This window comes from Plecotus auritus, assembly GCF_963455305.1.
Source record: "Plecotus auritus genome assembly, chromosome: 2".
Classification (NCBI taxonomy): Eukaryota; Metazoa; Chordata; class Mammalia; order Chiroptera; family Vespertilionidae; genus Plecotus; species Plecotus auritus.
Genome location: NC_137771.1, coordinates 5,432,390 through 5,459,491, shown reverse-complemented (window position 1 = coordinate 5,459,491; position 27,102 = coordinate 5,432,390). Strand labels below are relative to the sequence as shown.

At 56.0% G+C, this 27,102-nt stretch overlaps 1 protein-coding gene across 7 annotated transcripts in view; it reads left to right on the top strand.

The window, feature by feature from the left end:
• The window catches only part of CTNNBIP1 (catenin beta interacting protein 1), a 49,527-nt gene extending 42,461 nt beyond the window's left edge, over window positions 1-7,066 (top strand). For 3 of the 7 annotated variants that reach the window (XM_080657826.1, XM_080657825.1, XM_080657827.1), the window contains one exon: window positions 4,664-4,794. In XM_080657826.1, coding sequence (XP_080513952.1) covers window positions 4,664-4,734 — 71 coding nt within the window. In that variant the 3' untranslated portion in view covers window positions 4,735-4,794. Of the gene's footprint in view, window positions 1-4,663 lie in introns of all 7 variants that reach the window. The other 4 variants (XM_080657829.1, XM_080657830.1, XM_080657828.1 and 1 more) reach the window with 3 other exon arrangements.
• The last annotated feature ends 20,036 nt before the right edge of the window (window positions 7,067-27,102 follow it).

The window sequence follows — 27,102 nt, the reverse complement described above, 5'->3', positions numbered from 1 at the left end:
GGGCTCCTAGGCTGCAGCTGCTATAAACAGTGAGTGCACCCGGTGGGCGGGGTTTGTCTGGGAGGAGGCCTGGTCTGGGGTGGTGCTCGAGCCTCGTCCCGCGTGGGAACTTCCCCTGTGGAGGAGCAGCTGAGACCTGTTTGTCCAGGAGCCTTGCTGCCTCCTGGCTCCTCTCTGCAGAGCCGGTAGCTGAGCTGCTGCCGTGTTGAGTAGCGGGTGGCAGACTCTAGTTGGTGTTGACAGCAAGACAATGAGGTAATTGGGTGAAGAGGTACCACAACCAGAAGTCATAGGGGCAAAGAAGGGGACAGAGGGGAGGCGTGTGGTCAAGTTTCCTCTTTGGCCGGTGGCTGTGAGCGGTGGCTGTGAGCGGTGGCTGTGAGCGTGGAGGCAGGTTGGGTTTCCTGGGGGGCTTTGCAGCATCAGCCAAAGGGAACACCCTCCGCTGTCTCCTGCCCCCGGAGTGTGGGAATTTGGAGACTGGGGCTTCCCTTTGTATTTCTGAGTTTCTTAGGCCCCGGTGCAAGCATGTCAAACTCAAAGGCTAACACAGGCCAAATAAGGTTTAAGTTTATGTGGGCCGCAAACAAACAAAAGCTTAAATTTTCATAGAAATTAGGTTTATTTTGAAAAGTATAGTATTAAAAAAAAGAACAAGAGCAATGATAAGATTAATGTTTTCTTCCCGACACTTGGCATCTCTTCTCTGCTACTGTCTTTCCTACTTCGGGGGAAATCTTGTTCGCAGTGATTCCTTTCAAAACTGACCCAAGGTGAATGTCAGTAATTCTGGATCTGACCGGAGACTTATTTCCTTTCATAATTGTAAATAACTGCTCACACCGTTATATTGGCTGGGCCGCAAAAATATTCATTGTGGGCCACGAGTTTGACATGCTTGTCCCAGTGCTTTACCCTCATTAGGAAGGTGTGAGGCCCCTGCGAGGTCAGGAGGTCAAGAGACCCCTGCCCCAGCACATCTGACCCTGCAAGCAGGGGTGCCGGGTTTCAGAGAGGCCCCTGTCCCCAGAGTGCATGGCCGTGGGGAGCTGGGCCTGGAGGAACCCATGGCTCCTAATCGGGTGATGTGGGCGCCCCCACCCACGGCTGATGCCGCTTCTGGGAGTAGCCCCTTTTCTCCGGTGACATCTGTACAGGGCTGTGTCCTGGACTCTGGGGCCCGGGGCTGGCCTCCTTTGGGAGCTGACCCCAGCATCTTGTACCTTGTGTCAATTTCTTGGCTCAGGGCTGCTTTCTCTCTCCCAACCACCTTGGAGAGCCAGCTCTGAGCGGGGCAGTGCAGGATTCGGAGCTGGGAGAGCTCTGGGGTCCCCTTGTCCCCCTACGCTGGTGGAACAGCAGGAACTGCACTGTCACGGCTGGGAGGCCTGTCCCTTCCTCCCTCGCTGGGCCCTCTGTGGTCGCTCCTGGAGAGGGAGGATGAGTTGGGAGCTGTCCTGGTCTGCCCTGGGGCCCCAGCCCAGCTCTCAGTGAGCCCCAGGCTCAGTGCTTCTCCAGGACTGAGTTCTGAGCCCCTAGAAAAGGGTGAGGTCTCCACCAGGGCGTCACGGCCACATCTAAGACACAGAGGCCGTGAGTACCGTCACTCCATCCGTCGGCCTCAGGGCTGCGCCATCTTCGTGTACCTTTCTGTTCTTCATCCACCATCACGGACCCAGTTATAACAGGTGGCTGAGGGCTGTGTTCTGACAATTCCGGACACAGATTGAGGTGCCTAGTGTATGGATGGAAAGACCTTTGAAAGACTTCAACTCAGAGCCTCAACTGTCTGAGTGCCTGGTGGGCTTTCTCCAAACCACACTGCCTCCTGGGCCCAGCGCCCTGCAGTGAGCTGGGCTGCCGGACGGCCACGTGTAGCTTCCCGTCGTCAGCTGGGACCTGGGCCCAGGCTGGTGCTGATGTGGAGCCGATTCTGGGCTTTCCATGCTGCTGTTGTGAATTCATCCCAAGCTTGAAACAGACCAGCTACCCATTGTCTGTCTCCCGCCCCCGGCTCAGGGCCAGCTTCCCTTTCACAAGCTCCTGCATATTTGTCATTTTTCTCTCCCCAGTCACTTGACTGGACTCTGTTAACGGGGCAAAGCTGGCATTGAGCGTGGGCTGAGATGGCCCACTGCGTGCCCTGCCCTAGTTCAGAGCTGTGCCCTCAGCAGTGCCTTGGCCCTGCTTTCCATAGCAGGTGAGCCATGGGACTGGGGAGGGGTCTGGCAGGCAGCGGCCAGGGCGGGGGCAGGGCAGGGGGCAGGGCTACTCTCAGGGCGGCATTCTGGGTTCCATGCTGAATTTCCTCCAAGGTGCCCAAGGGCTGCTTTGATGTTGTTGAAACCCTGGGTTTGGCTCCATTCTCTTTGATCAGAGCATGTAATTATTTTGTGTTGCTTTTTTCAGTTTGCTGGTATTTTTTTAGTATTTTTGCATAGCGCAGGTGTGATGAATATCTATAGCCATATGAGATCCTGGCCTGCAGTTCTTTTTCCCTTTTGCTGTCTTTGTCTGGTTCTGGTGCTCTTTGTCTTGGTGGGACGGGATGAACAGGAGCTCTGAGCCCGGGTCCAGACGGTGTTGGCAGACGTGCCGAGGCGGTGGACGCGGCCTCACCTGTAAAGGGACAGGAAGCCTTGCTAACCGCTTGGAGGCAGTGGGCTGGGCCTGCTGGCTCCTTTGCAGTGTCTTCCTGTTCCGAGCCCCATGATTCCACACAGTGGGAGCCCCTCGGGAGACACCACGTGCTGGCCTTTGAAGGATAAGGGGGGACTGTGGTGATCATCTCTGAGGTCCCTCCTGGCTCTAAAGCTCGGACGGCCTGACTCATGGGAACTCACAGAGCAGCTCACCCTCCCGGTTAGGTGACTGGCCCAATCCCTTGGAGAAAAGGGGGGAAAGGTGTCCCTCGCCTAGGGGCCTGCTGGGTCCAGGGTCAGGCCTGCTGAGGATGGGTGCCCGGCCAACTGATAGAAAGGAGAGGCTGGGGACACACACAGGGCAGCTGTGGTGTCAGGGGCCCTGGGCCTGGGCCTGGGTTCCTCCAGGGAGCCAGTGGCCATTCCCTCTGCCGCCTCTCCAGCCCTCCGGGGCAGCCGGTGCTGTTTCTGTGATGCAACTCAGGTCCCGGTGAGGAAGCCCCCGAGGCAGGCAAGGGAAGCGCGTGTCTGCCCCTGCGCATGGAGCCAGGCTTCTTGTGCTGACAGCGCCCCTCCAGTGGTCTCCCGCCAGCCCCCGTGATGAGCGAGCTGGGGAGGCGGCGTGGGGAAAGCTGGCATCTGTTAGGTAACCAGCTTAGCCGCCATGCAGGGTATGATGTAATCCTGGACTCTGTGGTTGCTAGGGAAATTCTGGCTGCAGTGGTACTGCGTGGTCCTGGGACTGAGCGAGAACAGAATGTCCCCGAGAAGATGGGGAGGAATTGCAGGGCTTCCCAAGCAAAGAGCCCCATCCCCAGGAGTCAGAGGATCTGAGCTCCTCTCCAGACCTCCTTCCCCTTTTCAGGGTGAGCTATCAGAGTCCCAGCAAGGCAGGGGGTGGTTACAGCACCTGTGCCCTGGTGCCAAGTGAAGGCGCATTTCTGCGATGATCCAGCCTTGTGGGCGGGCCCTCCTTCTGCAGCGCCCGTGGCAGGTGCCCCCTCCGTTGTCCACGAGGCAGACAGGTAGGAAGGAGGTCAGCAGGTGACTGCCAGTGTGAAGGAGAGGGTGCCCTGTGGTGGGGAAGCGGCCAGCACCATGCCTGGGGGCGAAAGCCGCTTCACAGGCCAGTTCCGCTGCGCACCTCCCACACCGCTCCCCCTTCAGTGGCCTTTCTGTGTCTGCTGTTCCAGTCCTCCCTCCCCGGAGAACTCCTCCAGAAGAGAAGTATGTCAGAAAGGCCACGGCAGCCAACTGTTATTCTGGGCGCAACCAAGAGCCGTCCTTTAGAAAAAAAGGGGGAAGCAGCAGGGTTCAGGGAGGGCCAGGGCCAGAGGCGCCAGGGGACCTGGGGTCTGCAGGGTCTGCGGCTAAGTCAGCTCCTGCCTCCCAGCAGCTCTGGGCAGGGAGGCAGGTCAGGATTTCAAGCGCTTTCCCTCCCTCTCCTGCCTTTTCTGGCTGCATGTCAGAGCTGTCTTATGGAAAACAAGACAAAGGAAGTGATTTCATGAGTGCCTAGACCAGATTCCCAAATCCATGATTAAAAACAGCAGCAGTAGAGATTATGACCATTATCTGTCGCCTGTGGAGCCGGACCGCCTGCTCCTTAGAACAGGTGTTGGGTTTGGGCAAAGAGGCCTGGCTCCTAGAAACCATAAGGAGCGAGGTCCCCCAAAGGGATCAAGACGAGAGTCTTCGGAAGAAAAAGGGCGCTTCCGAAGGGCCTGACTGTGGTGACTTTGGAGCGAGGGGTGTGAGCAGAGCCCTGCTCCACAGCAACCCTGTGTTCTCACACTCACCTCCTAGCTGTGCAGCCTTCAGCAAGCCTGAGCCTCACCCCATCACCCCTCAGCCCGCAGTCCGCCAGCCCTGTAGCCAGCTGCAGGCATATCCCCCGGCCAGGCTGCAGGGGAGGCCTGCGGGGAGGTGGGCTTCCTGGGAAGTGCTTTGTGCTCAGAAAGCACCTCCCTAAGGTGGACTGATGCTGCACCTGAGGCCACAGCCTCCTTGCCTCGTCCCAGGTTGCTCCCGGTGCCAGAGGCCCATCCAGCAAGTCTCTTCCGCTCGCCTGCAGGTGCAGAGGACGTGGTGATGGCGTTTTCCAGGTCGGAGACAGAGGACCGGAGGCAGTAGCTACGAATCCCAGGGAACATCCTGAAAGCTGGCATCGGCCAAGAGATCTGTGTGGACCTCATCTGGCTGAGTGGCAGTGGGTCCCCTTCCCCATTCCCCTTCTACACCCCACCCACCCCACCCCACCTCACCCCACGGCCACTCAGCAGGGCTGGCATTGAGGGAAACACCGGTGGTGCAGTTATGATTGGCTTCAAGGGACGGACTCATGATTGGCTTCAGGAAGAAACCTTTTTATTTTTAAATCTTGACCAACGGAAACCTTTTATTTTTATTTCTGACTCTTATTTTTTAAATTTGCGCCTCGGGTACATGGCTTCCCGGGAAGCTCTCCGAGCTCTGGTGCTTTCTTTATTTAGGTCACTTTTTAGGAACGTGAAGAGGTGCGATTGGCTGCTCAGACTCTAAAAGGATTTTGATTGGCTGCCTAATGGGAAACGATTTTTTTCTTGAATGGCTGCAGGTGTTCTGCTGATAGCAACAGCTTCTCTCTTGAATGCTGAATACAGGGTTTGGGACATTGGTTGTTATATTTGACTTGAAAAAAAAGAAAGAAACCAAATGCGCTTTGCAATATTTATTACACAGCTGGCTGCTTTCACGTGTTCTGTTTGTGTTTGCATTCGATTGTGCGTTTGGTTTCCCATTGGCTCCCCCATGACTCCCGTTGCTCTGCCCTCCCCACCCCCCACCCCTTCTGCTGCACACAGTCCCTCTGCAGCCTGGGTGCACCTGAAAGTGCATTAGCTTTAGTGACCACACCTGACTCCACCAGTAAGGGGACCTCAAGGACCCCAAGCAGCATCCGCAGCTGGAATGGGGCCCCCAAGGAGGTTTGTGTTGTCCTGAAGGAGCAGCCAGGAGCTGAGTGGTGACCGGCCATTAGCCAGGATTTATGTGCATCATTTCCAGGGCTGGCAGCCAGCCAGCTTCCCTGGACAAGAATGGAAGGCCTGCTGCGCCAGGCCCCCGCCTGACCGAGCTGAGCAGAGGCTGCCCAGGCAGCTCTGTCGCATCCATTCTCTGCATCTGCTTCCTGAGGCCTCATCTGGGGTCCTCCTGGAAAGGGCAGGAGCTGCTCCCCCAGCTGTGAGACCCCACAGTGTCTGCCTAGGCGCCCCGAACCCACACAAAAACCCCAGTATGACTCAAAGCCTGCGAGTCCTTTGCCTCCAATCACCCACCCCTGACCGCCCCCAGCCAGGCTCCCAAGGTGTCTGCTGCTGGACGGTAGGTCCCGGCCAGCACTCGGGTTCTCTCATCCGGGCCTGTGCCTCTCAGTCCACCTCCTTCCCAAAGGTCCCTCCGCGTCAGCCTGGAAGGGACGGCGTCTTTTATGAAGGGCTTCAATGAGCAAGGCCCACAGGCTGGTCCTCAGCCCCGGCCCCAGAAGCACATTGCAGAGCCCGGTCTTGGAATGGCTGTGGGCACCCAAGTCTTCCCACCTGCCCTCTCCCTTCCCCTGAGGCAGCCTGCCCTTCTCCCCACTCCTCTCACAGGGTGCCACCTGGGGAGGTGGAGGAAGAGCAGGCCCAGGGAGGGGAACTCGCCCCCTTGCCCTAAGGTAGACGCCTGTCCTTGCCCCAGAGCGAGAGCCAGAGAAGACTCAGCCACATTTCCCCTTCTCAGGTCTTGGGGCTGCCATGGAGCACAGGGGCCAAATGTTAGTGTGTCCTAGGCCTGAGCCTGGGAGAGCCCTACAATGGGGGGTTGGGAGCGGGGCGGGGGCTGGGGGTGTCACACTGCTGATCTTGCCCCAGAAGCAGGACTCGAGTGTCATGGCCTAAACACCGTGTCCTCCACACATGGGCCCCTGGCCCTGGTTAGCGGACCATTAACTGCAAAGGCCATTGATCCCCAGGGACAAGGACTGTGGGGACCCCACCAGGGGCCTCAGAGCATCTTCCTCCCGGGGGAAGGAAGAGGCATGTGTGAGAGCACACACAAGCACACAAGCACACACTCTCCGTCAGTGGTCTGCAGCTCCAGCGGAGCCCCGGGGAAAGGTGAGTCTCCAGCCCCCTCTGTTATCAGGTGTAGATGCCGGTGTTGCTGGCTGCCCGCTCTTTGTACCTGCAGCTCCCAGGAAGGGTCCATGTCCTGGCCCATGATGTGTTCTCCCCCCAAGCCCGTCCTTGTCAAGGTCATGGGCCTCCCTCTTGTAACAGTGATTGCCCTGATCTGTCTCATCTTCTGAAGAAGAAAAGGCAAAGTGTTGCCGTGGCTTCTTATTTCAACTAAAAATAAACCTGTCGGAGAAAAAAATGAGCAATAAAGATGTTTAATACCTTGGTGTGTGAGCCGAGCTATCTCCCTCGGCGTAGGGTGCATTTGCTGCCTTCCACGCAGCACGTGGGCCGTGCTGCTGGGTTCTCTAGTTGAGTTGTCTGTGACCTGGAGTGGGGTTTGGGGTTTGGAAGTTTCCAGGTCTACCCCGCCCAGCTGACAGGGCTGTGGGAAGGCTGAGCCCCCCTTTTCGACCTGGAGATTCCAAATATCGTCCTGGATTAGACCGAGGTCAGTAAGCTTCAGAGGTGACCTCACCGTCCGAGCTCGTGAGCAGACCCTGAGCATCCCCTGCGGTGTGGAGCCCTGCCATTCTAGACACCCCAACGTCCTGTGGAGGCAGCGTCCTCAGAATGCTTGTGACAAAAGCCCAACAGCATATCCGTCCCTCGCGTCCTTCCAGAAATGGGAGGGTTACGGGTGCTCAGGTGTCATTCAAGTTTGGAAGCTGAAACCATTTCTGCTTTAGGCATTTTTGCTTTGGAAGCATGTTCTAGACCAGTGGTCGGCAAACTCATTCGTCCACAGAGCCAAATATCACCAGGACAACGATGGAAATTTCCTTGGAGAGCCACATTTTTTAAACTTAAACTTCTTCTAACGCCACTTCTTCAATATAGACTCTCCCAGGCCGTGGTATTTTGTGGAAGAGCCACACTCAAGGGGCCAAAGAGCCGCATGTGGCTCGCGAGCCGCCGTTTGCAGACCACTGTAATCTAGGATTTTTCATTTCTACTTTTTTTTTTTTTCTAATTACATAGACTCACTACTTCTATTTCCTTTTCAAAGAGCGCCACTGGGTGCTACATGCCCTGGGGTTTATGGAATATGGTGGCAGGTGCACAGCTCCATCATTTAATCCTAGCGTTGAGGAAGATGGGGTTGTCTGCAGCATCTCTGAAAAGGGCTTGCCCCATCTCTGCTTGAATACCTGGGGAGCTCACTACCTAACAAGGTAATGCATTCCATCTGCAGACGTTCATCCTTATCTTTTTTTTTTTTTTAATATATTTTATTGATATTTTACAGAGAGGAAGGGAGAGGGACAGAGAGCTAGAAACATCGATGAGAGAGAAACATCGATCAGCTGCCTCCTGCACACCTCCCACTGGGGATGTGCCCGCAACCAAGGTACATGCCCTTGACCAGAATCGAACCCAGGACCCTTCAGTCTGCAGGCCGACGCTCTATCCACTGAGCCAAACCGGTTTCGGCCGTTCATCCTTATCTTAAGTTTCTCTGTAACTTCTTTTTCCAGAAGGCGCTTAGTAATGGAAAGGAAGACAGCTATGTTAACCAGAAATGACATAGAGCCACATAGCAAGGGCTCACATGAGGTGTAAACTCCCCACCTCCACACCAGTGTTCTTTTTTTAAAATACTTTTATTGGTTTCGGAGAGGAAGGGAGAGGAAAAGAGAGACAGAAACATCAATGACAGAGAAACATCATCGATCAGCTGTCTCCTGCATGCCCCCTACTGGGGATCAAGCCCACAACCCGGGCATGTGCCCTTGGCCGGAATTGAACCCGGGACCCTTCAGTTCGCAGGCTGATGCTCCATCCACTGAGCCAAACTGGCCAGGGCCACCCCAGTGTTCTGAGCGGCACTGTTGGTAGCTAACCTTGAAGTTAATGGCTCTCCTAATCTGGGCCATTGAGCAGAGAAGGTGGGGCTGGCTGGCCCTGTCCTACCTGCCCAGCCCCCATGGAGATCCTGGGACTGGCGCTGAGGGAGGAGCCCTCCCGGAGCTGTCTGACTCCCTGGCCTCAGGGGAATTGGACAACTTGGGACACTTCAGCAGGCAAATGGAAAGCGCGGGGGAGGTGAGGGTGTAATGCTGGGTCTTCCCGGGTCCCTCAGCCTACGCAGCTGGCAACCTCCTGGGTCCACCTTCCTAGGTGTAGGTGCATGGCCAGTGATGACGCCCACGTCAGGATTGGGACTGCCAAGGCCCAAGACCGCTGGGGGCCAGGCTGAGCTTGGGGGAGGCGGGGATGGGCTGAGAATGGAGGCAGGGCACCCTGCCTTTTGCTGCTGTTTCCCAGCCCTGGTGGGGGGAGGGAGATGGAGAATGAATGAAGTACTTCATCTCCCTGTTCCCACAGGTGAATGGCAGCTGTGAGAACCCAGGCTGCTCCAGCCTTTGAACAGCGAGGGCCCTTTGTAGCAGCGAAAATGATCCCTCCACGGCCCCTGGCTCAGTGGTGGGGGCAGGAGCCAGCTTCCGAGCCCAGCAGGAGCTCTGGGCCCCAGGGGACCCGCCAACACCCACCTGTCCTGGCTTCCTGGCCGGTCCTCTCCTCTCTCCCCGACCCCTCTCGCTGTTGCTGATGGCCACCCACCTCTCTTCCTTTCCTGGAGGGTGAAATAGGCCCAGACTGACCCTTAGGCCGTGTTTAAAATATGCTCCTCTGTCCAAGGAAGGAGCTTTCTCTTCTGGGGAGACAGCTGGGTGTTTGGGAAATTTGGGGGGTTTGGGGGACCATGGCTGCCGTCCTAATTTAAAGAAAGGCCTCCTCAGAGGACAAGGGCAGTGAAAGGCTTTCTGAATATCAGCCAGAGCCTTGCTTTCACTTTCCTCTGTGAGGCTGGAACCGCACTGTCACCCACACTCTCACCCACACTCTCACCCACACTCTCACCCACACTCTCACCCCCACTCTCACGGGTGGTTCCCAGGGACGGTTCCCAGGCCTGCGGGCAGGGCGGCCAGGAGAGCGAGGCTGCTGCTGGGAGCTGAGCCCCACCCGCAGGCCTCTCCCCGAGTCCCAGGGAAGCAGCAGAGGGTGCCCAGGTGGCCTCTGTTTGCACACCTGTGGGAGCCCCACCCCGCTGCACAGCCCCAGGTGTGACTTCAGACTCAGAGCCTCTGAGAGTTCCCGCCTCCTGGCGCTTGGCCTTGACCCTGGAAGGAGGTGGGTTTTCACCAACATCATTTATTTATTTACTAGAGGCCGGACGGGGAGGGGCTGCAGGCAGTTGGCCGGCTGGCCCCACCCCCTGGTCGAACTCCAGGTCGAGGGGACAATTTGCATATTAGCCTTTTATTATATAGGAGGATTATTTATAAATCGTCACCTGAGGTTATGTATTTTTTTTAAATTGATTTTAGAGAGATCGGAAAGGAGAGAGAAAAAATCAATGTAAGAGAAACATCATCGATTGCCTCTTATACAGACCCCAACCAGAGATGGAACCCGTAATCGTTTGGTGTGTGGGACGATGCTCCAACCAACTGAGCCACATAGCCAGGGCCACAAACAACTTTTTTTTTTTTAATTTTTAAAAATGTTTTTATTGATTTTTAGAGAGAGAGGAAGGGAGGGGAATAGAGAGATAGAAACATCAATGATAGAGAAACATCATCGATTGGCTGCCTCCTGCACACCCCCACTGGGGATCAAGCCCCAAACCTGGGCATGTGATCTGACCAGGAATCAAACCAGTGACCTCTTGGTTCCTGGGTCAAAGCTCAACCCCTGAGCCACATCGGCTGGGCCACAAACATCTTTTATGCAGGTGGCTCCGTGTCCTGGTCTGGACACAGCGAGTGTGTACTGGGCGCTACCTGCGTGCAGGTGCGTAGCACTTCGTATACACCCTCTTCAGTCATGTGTGACGTAAGCATGTGGTTTTACAGAAGAGAAAACGGGGGTTCCATACTTTGCCAGAGGTCAGTGTGGTGCATCCAGAACTTGGGCCCAGGTGGTCTGCCCCACTTCCAGCTTTGACAGAAGGGAGCGGGAGCAGGTGAGGGGTAAATCCTGGATCACTGGGCTGCCCAGCACCCTCTCCCTGGCCAGCTCTGTGACCCCAGGACCAGTCTGGTATTTGGCCCTGTTCTCAAGCCCCATCATGTCCCATTGTAAGTAGGTTATTAACAAATATTTGGCCGAAACCAGTTTGGCTCAGTGGATAGAGCGTCGGCCTGCGGACTGAAGGGTCCCGGGTTCGATTCCGGTCAAGGGCATGTACCTTGGTTGCGGGCACATCCCCAGTGGGAGGTGTGCAGGAGGCAGCTGATTGATGTTTCTCTCTCATGGATGTTTCTAGCTCTCTATCCCTCTACCTTCCTCTCTGTAAAATATCAATAAAATACATTAAAAACAAACAAACAAACAAAAAAACAACAACAAGTATTTATCAGATGGGTTAACCCTCTGATGGGGTTAACCTGGGGCCACCCCTCATCTCCCCAGTGAAGCTGCTGCCCTCCCACACTTGCTTCCCGTGGGGACCCGGCAGGCCTCCAGGCTAAGCTGGTTTTTCTAGAATAAGCTGTTCTTCCACTTTGTACAACTCTTCCTGTTCACAGCTGGCACCTGGCCATCCAGCCTGGAGGCACACCTGCCCCCCACAGACTGCGCCACAGCCCTGCCTCCCCGCTGTGACCTTGTACCCTTGGGCAGGTCTCGGCCTTCATTTTCTTATCTGTAAAGTGGGAATAATAATAAAAACAATTGTGCCTTTGCCAAAGTCTACACAGAAAATGCTTTGTACCCAGCAAAATCCTGGTCAAACGTTCCTTGATCCTGACCCTGATTTAGACTGTTTACTCCCCCAGTATAAATCTTCAGTAGTCGGGGGCTGGGGAGACATTCTGGCTGTGGGAATGGAGTCTGGACCTGCCATTGGGCAGCTGGGTGATTTAGGACAAATTATTTATCGGAAAAAAAGGGGAAAGCAAGAGCATCGCATAAGGCTGTTGCTGAGAATTAATGAGATGATGCAGATGACAAGGTGGCCGAGTGACCTGCCCACAGTGGGTGGTCAGCACATATGGTCATCATTAGGTCACCACCCCATCCTCTCTGCTATGGCATTCAGAGGAAGGTCGTGTCTGCACTCCGGGCTCCTGGCGGGGAGGGGCACAGCCCCAGGTGCAGTCAGGTGCTGGTTAAACTCTTCTTGACGAGGATGAAAGAGCTGAGATGATTCCAATAGAAGCCTGGGCGGGAGCTGCCTCCTGCTCCCCACCCCCACCCCTGGGCCTCCCTCTCTGCTAAGCAGCTTTGCCTGGGGGAAGGGCCAGAGCTGAGCTGAGGGGTCCCCCAGATGGACGTCGTCCTGGCTGGACAGGCAGGGAGGGGCCTTGCAGAGCCTGGGGTGGCGTCCTGTGTTCCAGGGACCCTCCTTCTCGCTGGTGCTTAAACTCCAAATAGAGTCAGAGCCAGCCAGGGAAGGGGATAAAATTAAATCCTTGATCATGATCAAGTGGTTTTAAAAAAAACCACATCAGTCAAAGGCTCCTTCCCACTGCAGCCGCCTCTGCGAGCAACAGGAGGACAGAGAGCTGCTGGCCCTGAGCCCTGAGTGCCAGCACCCCTCCCTCCCTCCCTCCCTCCCTGTCCCTCCTTCACCCACTCCCCAGGGCCTGAGGGTCCTTCTCCTACTCCCTTCCCCTCCTGCCCAAAGCTCAGCAGACCTGGGACAAAGCCCCTAAATGCCTCTTAGTGTGACGGCTGCCCTGGGGGGCGGGGGGCCCTCCTGCACTCTGGGCTCAGAGCTACCAGACCTGGGTTTGAATCCAGACTTTGCCAGTTCTGTGCCTGCCTGAGGCCAGGCAATGGAGGATGTACTGGCTGGAGAGAATTTCAAAACCATAGAACTGACTCAAAGTCTGGTTTCCCATTTTTTTGTCTCCATGCACCAGCAACGCTAACCCCGGGACTGCCCCCAACCTTTGACCTCCCCTTAGGCTGGGGCCTTGCTTGAGGGGCAACAGGCCGGGAATGTAGGTGGGCTGTGGCTGTGGGAGGGACGGATGCCCACCTCGGCAAAGGTCTCCCAGGTCGGGCTCTGGCGCCCCGTGCCCCTCCCCAGCCTCACCTGCCGCCCTGGTTTCTCCAAGGCAGCCCCAGGGACAGCAGGTGGCTGAGCTGCTGGCACCTGGCGCAGCAGAGCCTGTGGGGCGGGCAGGGAGGGGGGGCGCTGAGGCGTACCTTGGCTGGGGACCTAGGACGCCTAGAGGAAACAATCTGGCGGTAAAAATAGTCCTTTGTTTGCTGCAGGCGCACATCCTCAGGAGCCCGTGTGAAAGGAAAACACCAACCAGGCTGGGAGCCACAGCCAGCCAGGCTGGCAGAGGGCGGAGGGCGGAGCTGTGCGTGGGGAAGGGGCCTGGCTGAGGGGTGGCCGGACAGCGCCCCCACCCCCGTGGGCCAGCCTCCCCTCCGCTGTTTGCACAGATCTTGCCGCCCCCTTGGGCCACTCCTGGCCAGGCCTATTGTGCAGGGCCCCTGGGCGCCCTCAGAGACACGCTGCCCCCAGCCTAGGGGAGGCTGGCTGCCCCTGCCCACCCGCCCACCCCCTGTTCCCACTGGCTTGCCCCTTTGGGATCTTGTCTTGGGGGTGGTCCAGCATCCCAGGGGGAGGCAGTCCGTGGACTTTTCTCTGGCAGATCACCCCGCACCCCATCTGGAGCTGCCGAGGCTGCAGAGAGGCCACACCCGGGAGGGACAGCCTGGACTCCACCCCTTAAGGTTTCTATGGGGCACCTGTGCTCCCCCAGGCCCCCCAGCTCCCGTGCCTGCTTCAGAGGTGAGCCCTGAGCTATCGGGCTGGCCCTGGGGACCTCTGCAGACTTCCAGAGAGTTCACCCAGCTCGGGCACAACACTGGGCCCCCGCTAGGCACTCAGCCAGTCTGAATGAGGCCCTACTGTGCGCACACTGGGGAGGCAGTGGCGAGAGGGATACAGACACGCCCTGTGGTGGCGGAGGCTGCTGAGGCCACCCCCCTGGAAACAGGCAAGGACAGTGCCGTGTTGTGCGGGGAAGGAAAGCCCTTCAGGACACGGCCGTGAGCGGGCAGCCCCAGCCGGCCTGCAGGGAGCTGCGGCGGCGAAGGGTCCCGCGGAGCGTCCCGCAGAGCTCCTCCGCCTGCCTGCGGGCCCCTCCTCCTGCCGCGGCCTGGCCCACGTGCGGGCAGGGCCACCCGGGCGGTGATCCCCGGCTCCCCCCACCCCTCCATCAGACCGAGAGGAAAGCTGGAAACTGCTTCTGAAGAAGGAAACAAAACGTTTTGGGGGGACGGGTCGGAGCAAGCCCAGGATTCGGGTTACCCACCCCGCCTGCGGGTGCCCTCGCTCAGGCCTGCTCTGGCCCCGCCTCTGGGCTGTGATCTATTCAGGGGAGGGCACGAGGGGGCGTCCTGGTACCTTGCCCTCCTCTGAGGTGCAGGGAGGAGGAGCTCCTGTTTGTGGGGAAGGCCTGAGGAGCTCAGGAGACTAAGCTCCCAGAGGTCCTTAGGCAGAGGGGGGCCGGGCAGTGTGGGCGGGGGTGGGGCATGGCAGAGAGCACCGACTCGGCCAGGGTCAGGGTCCTGCAGCCCACTCTGCCTCTGACCTCGGGCGACTCCAGTCCCTGTGTCTGAGACTCAGTTTCCCTGTGAACGGGGTGTGGTCATTGGTGCCGCTCCCGAATACTCCCAGCCCTGCCTTCTGGTGGAGATCCTGTCCTCCCCCCCTTTTCCAGTTAAGCGTGGCCCTGACTGGCATTGGCCAGAGAAGTCCGGGCAGAAGCGATGGCCGTTTCTGGTGGAAGAGTTCAGATCCGGGCAACGTTCCAGAGGCGCTGCCTATCCGACTGGGCGCTGGCGGAGCCCTGGCCGTCGGAGAGGAGTGAGGAAGGGTCTGCCTGTGCCCGGGGTCTGGGCCTGGGTATGCCGCGGCGCCACCTGTCTCTCCTGACCTCTAGACTGCTGCTGCCGCCTGGCATTCGGACTCTTGCTGTGTCAGAGCTTTCTCTGGGGGCCCCCAGCCCACGGCTTCCCTGCGAGGCTGTGTGTGGAGCCACTTGCTTTTCTGGGACCCGAGAAAACACAAGTCCCCACCTGGGAGCCCGCGAGGCGGTGGCTGCCCCCCGCACGCAGGATAAAATCTCCCGCCTGCCCGCCCGTGGGCAGCCCCAGGCCTCTGTGCCCAGGCCTCCTCTGGTCCCTCAGTCGTGCTGAGCCTGCCCCCTCCTCAGGGCTTCTGTGCTTGCTGTTCCCTCTGCCTGCACTGCTCTTCCACGCAGCTCAGTTTCCCCATGTCAGCTCAGATGTCACCACCCGGGCTAAGCCCGATCAGGCTGCTCTAACAAAATATCGCCGACTGGATGGCTCATAAACAACGTAAATTTACTTCTCATAGTTCTGGAGGCTGGAAGTCCAAGATCAGGGTGGTGCCGGCACGGACAGGTTCCGGGAGGGCCCTTTTCTGGGTTACACACTGCCCACTTCTCACCGGGTTCTCACCTGGTGGAGGGGGCCAGGGAGCTCTGTGGGGTCTCTCTCAGAAAAGCACTAACCCCACACGTGAGGGCTCCACCTTCATGACCTAATCACCCCCAAGGCCCCACCTCCGAATACCATCACATGGGGGTGGGGGCTGGGATGTCAACATATGAACTTTTGGGGAGGACACTCTATTCAGATCCCAGCACCCCCTCAGAGGGTCTCACGAACCACCCTGTTTTGCTTTCACTCTCTGACATGCTCTTTCCTATTTTCCTGATTCTTTCCTTTCTCCAAAACAACCTTATTTATGAATTTCTGTCTCCCCCTGTTTCTCTCTTGTGCCTCTCATTAGAAGGTAAGCTCGGAGTGTCAGGGACCTAATCGCCCTTCTTCACTGCTGTGTCCCATACCTGACATATTGTAGGTTCTCAATAAAGGTTTGTTGAATGAATGAGTAACCTTGACCTTGAATTGGCTCTTCGGCTGAGCCCTCTGTGACCTACAGCCACAGTGACCCTATTTTCTGAACTAAAAGTGTGCTGACAACAGGAAATCTGGCCCTAAGGGGAAAAGGACATCATCTGTGTCTGTGGCCGAGGCCTCGGGCACGTTTCGGTGGGGCTGGGTCCTGGCCCCGCGTGGCACCCCATATTCGTCGTTTTGTTAGGTCCGTCTCGGCTGGTAAATCAATACTGGGCTACAAAGGGGCTCAGGACTTGTACTGGCTGGAACTGTTTGGTTTGCAGGCAACAGAAACCCAATTCCAACTGGATTGCATCACTGGGTAGGCTCTGAGGTAGTTCATAAGATTAAGGCAATTGCTGCAGAACCAGGGCCTCAGGGCCTGGAACTGGAGCCTGGATGCTTCTAGAACATTCTTTCCCTCTAGGTCCATCTCTGCTTGTTTCTGCTTGACTTTGCCTTTTGGTCTCTTTATTTCCTTTTAGACTGACCTCCTCCTCCCACAGCAGAACATGGCTCCTGGCAACTTCAGGGGAAGGAAAGTTCTTTCCCTCAGTGCCTCAAACAATCCCAGGGCAGCCTCTGATTGGCTGTCGTTGGGTAATGTGCCACCTGTTGGGCCAATCGCAGCAGCTGGGGATTTAGTCCTATCCCTTTCCTGTGGCCAGGGTGGGACAGGCTATTGAGAGTGTGATCGCCACCGGAGCCACATACAGTGGAAGTGGTGGTGCCTAAAGTGTGATCAGACACAAGCTGTCACCACCAGGCTCTGATGCTGGCTGAACCCCAGAAGAGAGCAATCCTACAGTGACACCAACCCTAGGTGCTCAGCCAGCCTGCCATGGGGGAGGGGAAGAACAGGGGCAGGACGGCGACCTGCCCATTGGCATGCACATCAGAATGTTCTTCCCCACGGAGACCTGGTTTTGCCGTCCTTGAGTGGCACCGTGGTGGCATGCAGCCCTTCCTGGAATGGCAGGTGGCCCACAAAAGTAAACAAAGTCTGGAAAATGTTGCATGTTATATGCATTCTTTTGGTGTCACGGTATAGTAAAGGTTCTGAGAAGTCCTGCAATAAAGACACCCATTTCATTTAGCTCTTCCCTTATTTATTTGACCACAGAACGCTTACGTTTTTTAAGAATTCTGGGGAACATCCCTGAGAACTGCTGCTGTGGAGAAAGGGCCCTGCTGCTCATGTGTGACTTCTCCAAGCCTCAGTTTCCCCATCTGTGAAATGGGTGATACCACCAACCCCCCACCCCCCGGAGTTGTTGTAAGTGTGGAGTGAGAACAGGTCTTTGATAAGTGTCTTATAAGCTGTAGAGCACTGTGCAGATACCTGACTGTTGTAACTGGATTAACCTGGAAAATAACAAGTACCTTATTTATCTTATAAGGTAGGCAATCCTCTATCGCCAAAATTAGGGGGTGAGCCTGGCCGGTGTGGTTCCGTGGTTGAGCGTCGACCTATAAACCAGGAGGTCATGGTTCCATTCCCAGTCAGGGCACATGCCCAGGTTGCAGGCTCGATCCCCAGGGTGGGGCATGCAGGAGGCAGCGATCAATGATTCTCTCTCATCACTGATGTTTCCTATCTGTCTCCCCATCTCCCTTCCTCTCTGAAATCAATAAAAATATATTTTTAAAAAGATTAGGGGGTGACAAAGGGAAAGGCAATGACGCATCCAGGATTGGCTGAGCGGGTGACTAATTAGAGAAGGAGGACTCCAGCAGCAGTGCCGAGGGTTAGGATAAAGGCCCATAGCCAGGAGGACAGAGGTAACATGGACGGCAAGCCCTGGGGAAGAGGCGCCTGGCGGGAGGGAGGTGCTGGCTATTGCTGCTGATCCTCTGGAGACTTCTGAACAGACAGCAATGCTGATGCCCCCTCCCCACACCCCTCCGGGTCCCACCCACGGTACTCTGCCTGGGACACAGGTGTGGCTCTGAGTTTGCTTGGGCCACCTTAACAAAATGCTATCGGTGACTTAAACAACAGGAATTTATTGCCTCACAGTCTGGAGGCTAAAAGTCCAAAATCAAGGTGTGGGTGGGATTGTCCCTTCGGAGGTGACAGGGAGCACAGCCGGTCAATGATTCTCTCTCCCCATTGATGTTTCTCTCTCTCTCTCTCTCTCCCTTCCTCTCTGAAATCAATAAAAACACAGGGGGAGCCGAAACCGGTTTGGCTCAGTGGATAGAGTGTCGGCCTGCGGACTGAAAGGTCCCGGGTTCGATTCCGGTCAAGGGCATGTACCTTGGTTGCGGGCACATCCTCAGTGGGAGGTGTGCAGGAGGCAGCTGATCGATGTTTCTCTCTCATCGATGTCTCTAGCTCTCTATCCCTCTCCCTTCCTCTCTGTGAAATATCAATAAAATGTATTTTTTAATTAAAAAAAAACAAAAAAACACAGGGGGAAATCTGCTCCATGTCTCTTGGCATCTCCACTCTAGGTGGCCAAATTTCCTCCTCTCTCTCTCTCTCTCTCTTTCTCTCTCTCTTTCTCTCTCTCTCATTTTTGTTTGTTGTCAATCCTCACCCGAGGATATTTTTCCATTGTTTTTGTGGGGTTTTTTTTTGGAGAAAGTGGAAGGGAGCTGGAGAGACAGAGGGAAACATTGATGTGAGAGAGAGAGAGACATCGATTAGTTGCCTCTCACACACACCCTGGCCAGGGCGGGGGATTGGGCCTGCAACCGAGGTACCTGCCCTTGACCAGAATTGAACCCGGGACCCTTCAGTCCACGGGCCGACGCTCTATCCACCGAGCCAAACTGGCTAGGGCCAAATTTCCTCTTTTTACAAGGACACTAGTCTTACTGGACTGGGGTCACCCAAATAACCTTGTTTTAATTGATTACTTCTGTAAAGACCTTGTCTCCAAATAAAGTCCCGTTCCGAGGTACTGGGGGCTAGGACATCAACATGAATTTTGCGGAGGCACAGCCAACCCACAACAGTGGGCATCTCCCTCTGTCTCGCCAGCCCACCTCCTTGGCTGAAAGCATGTGGACTGCATCCTGCCGGAAGAGAGGGGCGGTAATCGTGTTAATTGCACAATAGCAGGTCTGCAATTAATATGCCACGGGAACAAAGAATAAATGCACTGAGCGCACACGATTGGGCTTAAACTACACCCTCAGCAGAGCTGTTCCATGGAGCCCCACTGTTTATGCTCATTTGCAAATTAGCAAAGACAGCAAATTAACATCTGTTTCCCCTTCATCCTGCTCAGAGGGGAGCTATGGGGGGGGACTGAAGGAGGGGTGTCTGGCTGGGCAGCCTGACTGGATCCTGTGCAGAGCCGGCATGGCCATGGGTGAACCCTAATTTAGGTCCCTGTTCCCCATACTCCGCTCCACGTTGGGCACCATATGTGCCGCGCCAGCACAGCCAGGTTCGGTGAGCCTGAGAGGGGGCGGTGAAGGATTAAGAAAAAACAGACAAGAGAATAAAGCTGGGTCTGGGTAGGACGCTGCTCTCTGATGGAGAGACAGCGCCACGGCCTGCAAGCCGAGTCTTTATTTTATAGCCAGTTTCCACGAGGCAAAGTAAGGGCGTGGTTACGTTCTCTCGGGTTTTTAATATACTCAATTACGTGTACCTGATTAAGCTTTGTTTCCTTGCTGCACCTCCCGCAGCCCGTATCAGTCAGCCACGTGGGGCTACAGGTTCGGACCATAAGGTCAAGCTTACAGCTACAGCCTTTGGCTATAATTGTACTGGGACTTGCACGTGGCTTTGCCACGAGAGGATCGTGCCCTTTCATTAATCCCAGGCTGAACCTGTCTAAACGCTGTGGCTGCTCTCCACAGATCCTGTCCAGAGCCAGGCATCTCGGCCTGACCTTAGGAGCAATGGGGGAGATGAAGGGTGTTGACCTGACCGGGCCTGGCAGACACCCCACCCGGCGGGATGGGACAGGGGCTTTGTTCTCTGTGGAGTGTCTCACATGTGGTGGCTACTATTTGGGGCCCTGGGGCAGGTTTGGAGGCGTGAGGCTCAGAGCTACAACCTCTTCCTCCATTCCTGGGGTGGTGGCCAAGTCCAGGGGCAGGTGGTAGACTCCCCCAGAGGGGCAGGTAACAAATGCTCTGGCCCCCTCTACCTCTGCTCTCTCAGCACAAGGCCTGATGGCCTGTGTTTCTGGTCCTGGGGACAGACTGGAGTCGGCCCCGCACGTGCTTGCCTCCTTCAGCTGGAGGGCACCCTCCCAGGCCTGGAGGTGGCTGGCAAGAGCTTTAGTCTGAACAGGCAGCATTCCCTGCCCAGCTCATGCCAGGCAGAACCTGCCCTGCCCCCAGCGTGCACCTGGGGCTCCTCACCCTGGCCTTCCCATCTGCCTTGCCCTCTTGCTCCAGCTCCCTGGTCTTCCCTTGCCATCCATCACGACTCCTCGCTGGGCCTATGCAACCAGGGGTCAGGGTGGGAGTGGGATTCACAGACTCTTCAGCTGGGCCCTCCCCTCCCCTGCAGGCCACTGGTCCTCTCGCTCCAGTGCTTTCCAGCAATTTGCTCCCTGCCTTTCCCAGGCCGCTGGGCTGCCTGGCTCCTGCTGAGCCAGCCACTCAGGCTCATGGGAATTCTCAGGGCCTCTGTGAGTCTGGTTGGGGACAAGCAGCCTCCTCATTTGCACCCCTAACTCAATGCCTTCAGATGATGGGAGCCCAGCACTGCAACTCCAAGGAGGGGGGGGGTGAGAGGGGGAGTGGAGAGGAGGCAGGGCTACCCCCTCCCTGCTGCCTCTGGGGAATGCACACAGGCCGGAGCAGAAGCGCCTCGCTGGGTAAGTCTCCCTAGTCAGATATGGGCCCCTTAAAGCACCAGCAGGATTTGAACAGGAGAGAGAGGAGGGCTACCTCCTGCCTGTCCATGCCGGGCTGGGGGCTGACCGAGAGGACCCAGCTGGAAGGATGGCCGCCATGTACTGAGCGCTCATGGCAGCATCTCGTGTAACCCACACAGCATCCCTGTGAGGCATGTGCCACTGGGATCCCATATTATAGATGATGAAACAGAGAGAGGAAGGCCACAGAGCTAGGAAGTGGCAGGCTCGGGGTTAAATGCAAGAAGGCGCCCTAACCGGTTTGGCTCAGTGGATAGAGCGTCAGCCTGCGGACTCAAGGGTCCCAGGTTCGATTCAGGTCAAGGGCATGTACCTTGGTTGCAGGCACATCCCCAGTGGGGAGTGTGCAGGAGGCAGCTGATCGATGTTTCTCTCTCGTCGACGTTTCTAACTCTCTATCTCTCTCCCTTCCTCTCTGTAAAAAAATCAATAAAAAATATATAAAAAAAAAAATGCAAGAAGGCTCCAGAAGGGCTCACACCTGGAAAGGCCACGCGCAGGCGAGAAGGTCACGTGTGAAGTGTGTGAGGCGGGAGCTGGCCTGGGATGATCAGGACAGGCCTGCCCTTAGAGGGGACCGTCCTTTGGGATGGATGAAGGGCCTGGTCCTTGGCTGAGACACATCCCCTTCCCATCACTGTTCCAGCCCAGCGCCTTAGCCCACCCACCTGGCCACCCACCACCCAGGAGCTTCCGGAGCTACGGAGGCATCAGACAGGACGGAGGTCAGCGAGCACTTCTCCCGTCTCAATGGCCCTCTGACTTCTCCTGGCTTTGCGGTCACTTTCACCATCAGAGCAGTGTCCGGGAGTCAGGAACGCCCTGGGTGACAGCTTTGGGGTCAGACAGGTCTGGGTCTGAATCCTGACTCTAGCACTTAGCTGTGTGACCTTGGGCAAATGACGTCACCTCTCTCAGCCCCAGCGTCCTCCTCTGTAAAGCAGGAACACCACTGTACTCCTTGCATGTGACTGGGGCTCTGACATCGGATAACGCACAAGCAGAACGCTTCCTGCAGGGCCAGCCCCCAGCAAGCCCTCGCTGTGTGAGTCGTGATCATCATTTCTTGATCTCTGGGGGGTGATTAATCCCCCAGGTGAGGAAGGAGAGGAGAGAGGTACCCAAGCAACTAGACGCGCTGGAGGCCTGAAAGGGCCAGAGATTCTGGAACCTGGCTCTTGACTTCTGCCCGAGTTGGCTGGCCCAGGGGGCTTCAGGGCTGAGGCAAAATTGCAAAAGAAAAGAAGAGCCTCATCTGAGGGCTGAGGGTCCTGGCAAGTCCCTGCTCTCCTGGGAACCCTTGCTTCCCATCAGTTAGACAGAGATGAATGAACCCTACCAGGGAGCCCTAGCCGGTGTAGCTCAGTGGATAGAGCGTCAGCCTGTGGACTGAAGGGTCCCGGGTTCGATTCCGGTCAAGGGCACATGCCTGGGTTGCAGGTTTGATCCCCAGTGCGGGGGGTCAGGGGGGAAGAGGGGGTTGCAGGAGGCAGCCGATCAATGGTTCTGTCTCATCATTGATGTTTCTCTCTCTCTCTCCCTCTCCCTTCCTCTCTGAAATCAATAAAATTATTTTTTAAAAATTAAAAAAAAAAATAAACCCCTACCAGGGACGTTGCTGTGCGTTCCACATGCATACAGACGCCCCTGTGAAAGGGAACGTGCTCGACAAATGCGAACTAGAAAGAGCTGCGTGACAGTGGCTATTATCACCATCATCTCCTTTGACTTGTCAAAGTCCATTTGCATACAACATATCATCACCATCATTATCGTCTCCATGAGAGCGGAGTACCTTCTAGGTGTCACCCACTGAGCTACACCCCTCATATGCAGCCTCTCATTTAATCCCCACAATAGTCTATATGAGGTATTGCTATTATTATGCCCATTTTACAGATGAGGAAACTGAAGCTCAGAGCAATTAGGCTGTCTGGTCTTCCCTGCTAATCACTGGAACTGGGCTTTGTCTGAAGCAAGACCTTGTGAGTAAAACATCCTCCTGTTTGTTAAACCGCTGGACCCTCCCAGCTCCTCCCAGCTCTGGGGAGTAGGAGGGAGCTGTGGAGGGAACCCGATGTGCCGCTGTTTGCACCGCGCAGGAACCTGGCCGGGTTTCCTCCTGGGGCAGGGGAGGCTGGGTCGTTTCTGCCCTCGCCTTTCCCTCCTCACGGAAACCCAGTCCCTTCCTTCCCATCGCGGTGTTGTGGGCAGACAGGGCATACAGAGTCTGGGTTGTGTGTCCCCAGAGGGACCGCATTGGCCCATATGTCGTGTGTGTGTGTGTGTGTATGTCTGTGTGTGTGTGTTTGTGTGTGTGTGTGTGAGCGCGTGCGCAACCCCGGCATGTGCCCTGACTGGGAACCGAGCCATGACCTGCTACACCAGCTGGGCTTTGCTTGTATTTTTAATGGAAGGAGAAGCCCAAAACAGGCAACATAGTCATCTACACGTGAAGGAGAGATCAGAGAGGAGGAGGTAGACATGGGACTAGACTTCTCTGAGCACCTTGCTTTCAGGGTTTGACTCGGGAACTTGGCAAATATTTAACATAACCATACAACAAGATTAAATGAAAATTTTACAAAAGGGAAGGAAGTGGACAGATACGCATTTGAACCCAGGTCTGTCCAACCAGAGTGTCTGCCCTAAGTCACATCCTTCTGTGTCTCATTATCCCTCCTATAGCAATGGAGTGGCCTGGCCTGGCCTGACCGAGCACCCGATGGGGCCGCGGGGGAGCCTGGTGGTGGTGCGGGGGCTGTGGTTTTAGTACCTTCAGGAGTTTGTAATCAGTGACTCTCGTCAGATTTCTCACAACCCGCTCCCCGGCACCCCTGGAGGGGGCTTGCTGCCAGGCACACTGTCAGGAGAGCGGTTATGGTGGCTGCTTACCTGCCTCCAGCTGGTTCCACACGCATGCGCATGGCTCGCTGTACTAACAGCAAAAACACGCCCGCCTGTGGGTGGCTTGGCTTCCTGACACGGAGCTTTCCTGCCCGAGATCTCATTTCATCCTCATGGCGACTCTGGCTGGGAATGGTCTTCCCGGGAGGAAGTTCAGGCTGGATGAAGCCGGCCTCCCAGGGCCTGTGCAGCCTGATTTGGGTGTGGGGCGTAACTTCACACAGGGGCTAAGGCACTGTCTCCGGGTTCAGACAGACATGAAACTGAATCCCGGGTGTCCTTTCTAGCAGTGGGCTCTTGAACAAATGTTACATTTTTCTCACCTGGAACAATGGAAGTCCCTCCTGGAGAGTGTTGCTGGACAGAAATGATAGGAGCTTAGTACAGAGGCTGCTGTGATTAGCAAGAGCCGTTTAAAAAACGAAGCACCCTGCCCGGTCGGCGTGGCTCAGTGGCTGAGCATCGACGTATGAACCAGGAGGTCACGGTTCATTTCCCGGTCTGGGCACAGGCCCAGGTTGCGGGCTCAATCCCCTGTGTGAGGCATGCAGCAATAATTCTCTCATGATTGCTGTTTCTCTCTCTCCCTCTCTGAAAGCAATTACAAAAATACATGTATATATTTTAAATGCAGCACCCTGGATATTGTGTCTTCTCTACCTACTGCTCCTTCAGAAGTTCAAGTCTTCCTTGCCTGGCTGACAAAGTCACCCCTTATCCTCCCATCTAAGTACCCGCTAAGGACAGGGCTGGGTGGTGCCTCTCTTCCTACTGCCCCAGGGCCCCTGGCAAGGCCCCTCTGTTAATCACAGCACAAGTGTGCATCGATCCCCATCGCAGGGCCATTTGAGGATTAACTAGTCCATCACGTGGAGACCTTTGAGAAGGGCCAGCATGGCCGAGGCTATTGTCAGGCGGAGCAGAAAGGCAGTTTACTGTTCTCCGGCTTCCAAGACATTCCGGCTGAGCCTGGCAGCTGCGCTAACTCTCCCGCGGGCACATCTCAGCGTGTGCAGGTTGCGCTGAGCTCTGCCCACCTGCGGCGGGACCTTTTTGATCGATCCCTTTGTTTCTTTAAGGGACAGTGAGGGCAAGAAGATAAAGGGATCAGGATTCCAGACACCAGAGAGCGTTTGTTTGCGTTTCTAATAGAATTGAATACATTACACTCTCCCTCTTGGCATCAGCCTATTGACTCCAAACGCAGTTCTGAGATTATACCTTTCTGATTTTGTTTTGTAAATCTCCAAGGTCCCATGTGAGATCTCTGTAATAAAAAAAAAACCACACACCCAACAAACACAGCAACTCATTTAGTTCATCACTGGATGTTTACTGCGCTCCTACTGTGTGTTCAGAAGTACACTAGGAGCTCAGAAGGCTCCTGAGGGAAAAAGAAACTGCCACAGCCGTGGGCAAACTTCGGCCCGCGGGCCGGATCCGGCCCGTTTGGCTATTCTACCCGGCCCGCGGAGCCGAAAGAGCGGAGGGTTCTCTTGCTCTCCCCTCCGCTCCTTTACTTTGAATTTATATTAGTTCACACAAACACTCCATCCATGCTTTTGTTCCGGCCCTCCGGTCCAGTTTAAGAACCCATTGTGGCCCTCGAGTCAAAAAGTTTGCCCACCCCTGGTTTAGACCTACTGTATACTAGGCTCTGTGAGGCACTTCAACTGCATCGTTTCATTTAAGTCTCACGACATGAGGAAACGGGTACTGTGATCCCATTTCACAGGTGAGGAAAGAGACTCAGTTCCATAAGTTGTCCAAGGTCATTTGTAGGAGCAGGAGTCAGAAGTTCTATCCAGGGCAGTCTGACTGTACCGTCTGGGTCCTTCCCACTAGAATAACGGGGAGGAGAAAAGGACACAAAGTAGCAGATTATCAAGTCTTGGCTGGTTAAGAGGTAATCAGGAGGACTTCATGGAGGAGGCAGCCCAGAGGTGCACTGTAAGGACCTGAGGCTCAGGGCAGAGGTGGAGAAGGGTCCTGGGAAGGAATGAACTGAAGGCAGATAATGGCAAACAGCAGCTGGTTTGGCACAGTGGATAAAGCATCGGCCTGAAGGGTCCCAGGTTTGATTCTGGTCAAGGGCACATGCCCAGGTTGCAGACTTGATCCCCAGTAGGGGGCGTGCAGGAGGCAGCCAATCAATGATTCTCTCTCATCATTGATGTTTCTATCTCTCTCTCCCTCTCCCTTCCTCTCTGAAATCAATAAAAATATATATATATATATTTTAAAAGATAATGGCAACAGCAGAACCTGAAGTCCACTGGGTGTGGCCTAGGGCTGAGAGGTGGAAAGCCTGACAGAGCTGTCTGGACCTGATGAGATGGCGGCAGGGCCCCCACCACCAGGAGCCAGGGAGGGACGGACGCACAGCAACGCGTGGAGAGGCTGACTGCAGAGCTGGCGGGAAGGAGTGGAGGGGTGGCCTGGAGATGGCAGGGGCCAAGCAGGTCCACTTGGGAAGGGTCCACCCCAGGGGAGCCTCGTCCTCCTGGACTCAGAGGAGGGGCTGGCTGGGGAAGCAGAGGTGGGATCTCCAGGCTTTGGTGGAGGAAGCCTTTGAGGGAGAAGGGACGGGGGAGGAAGAGCACATTCATTAGATTGCTTTAAGACCTCCTCAAGTCACATCACGCCTCTGTTCACTGCTGTTCAAGGTCGTCCCTGTAGGATTAAGTCCAAATCCCTCATCCTGTCACTTCCGGTACCTCACAATCTGGCCTCAAGCTACCTCGCCCACTACTCCCCTAAATAAGTCCTCTACTTTCCACAAATGGAGTGACTCACTCCCTCCCAGCCCCGGAAGCGGCCCACCCCTCCACCCCAGCCCCCAGCTGGTCTCCACAGCCCACCAGCCAGCCAGCCCCTCTCAGCACACACGGCAGGGATCGCCTTCAGCTCTTCCAGCACAGTCTGGAATCACTTAATATTTTATTGTCATTGAGCTTTTGCTGTTGGTGTCTCCCTGATGCCACCGCCTGTCCTGGAGGGTCAGTATTTCTTTTTACAGTTGTCTCAGCTGGGGAAGCCATCACCTGTCTGTTTCCTCATCTGCAAAATGGAGCCAATCCTGTTGTCTCATCGTGCCTGGCCCACAGGAGCCCTCCATGACGGTTCCAGTTCTTTCCTCTAGTGTGTGCAGGGGTGATGGGGGTGATGGGGGGAGTCGAGGGAAAGGAGAGGACCCAAGACCCCTGTAGGGATCCACCGGAGGGGCGTTTTATACATTTGCCTCACACTAAGATCTTCTAAAAAGGGCGCGCGCACAAGCCACCTTTAAAAGCCACAAACAGATATCTTCAGCAAATGGAGGAATCTTGAGTTTCAAATTCAGGATGGGGTCCTTGGGACAGGCTACCCCCCCCCCCGCCCCCCCCCCACACACCGCACCTGCAGCGCAGCCCCTGACCATGTACAGAGCGCGGTGCTGACCTCGCATCCCTGAGCACCGTTCACGACCCGAACGCCCCCTCATCACCTCTACTTGGCAGAAGACACCGAGGTCCTGGGAGGCGACGCGACTTTCCCGAAGCGGCCAAGGTGTGGGCGTTCAGGGGCCACCGGCTGCACCCTCCCGCGGGGTCTGCACTC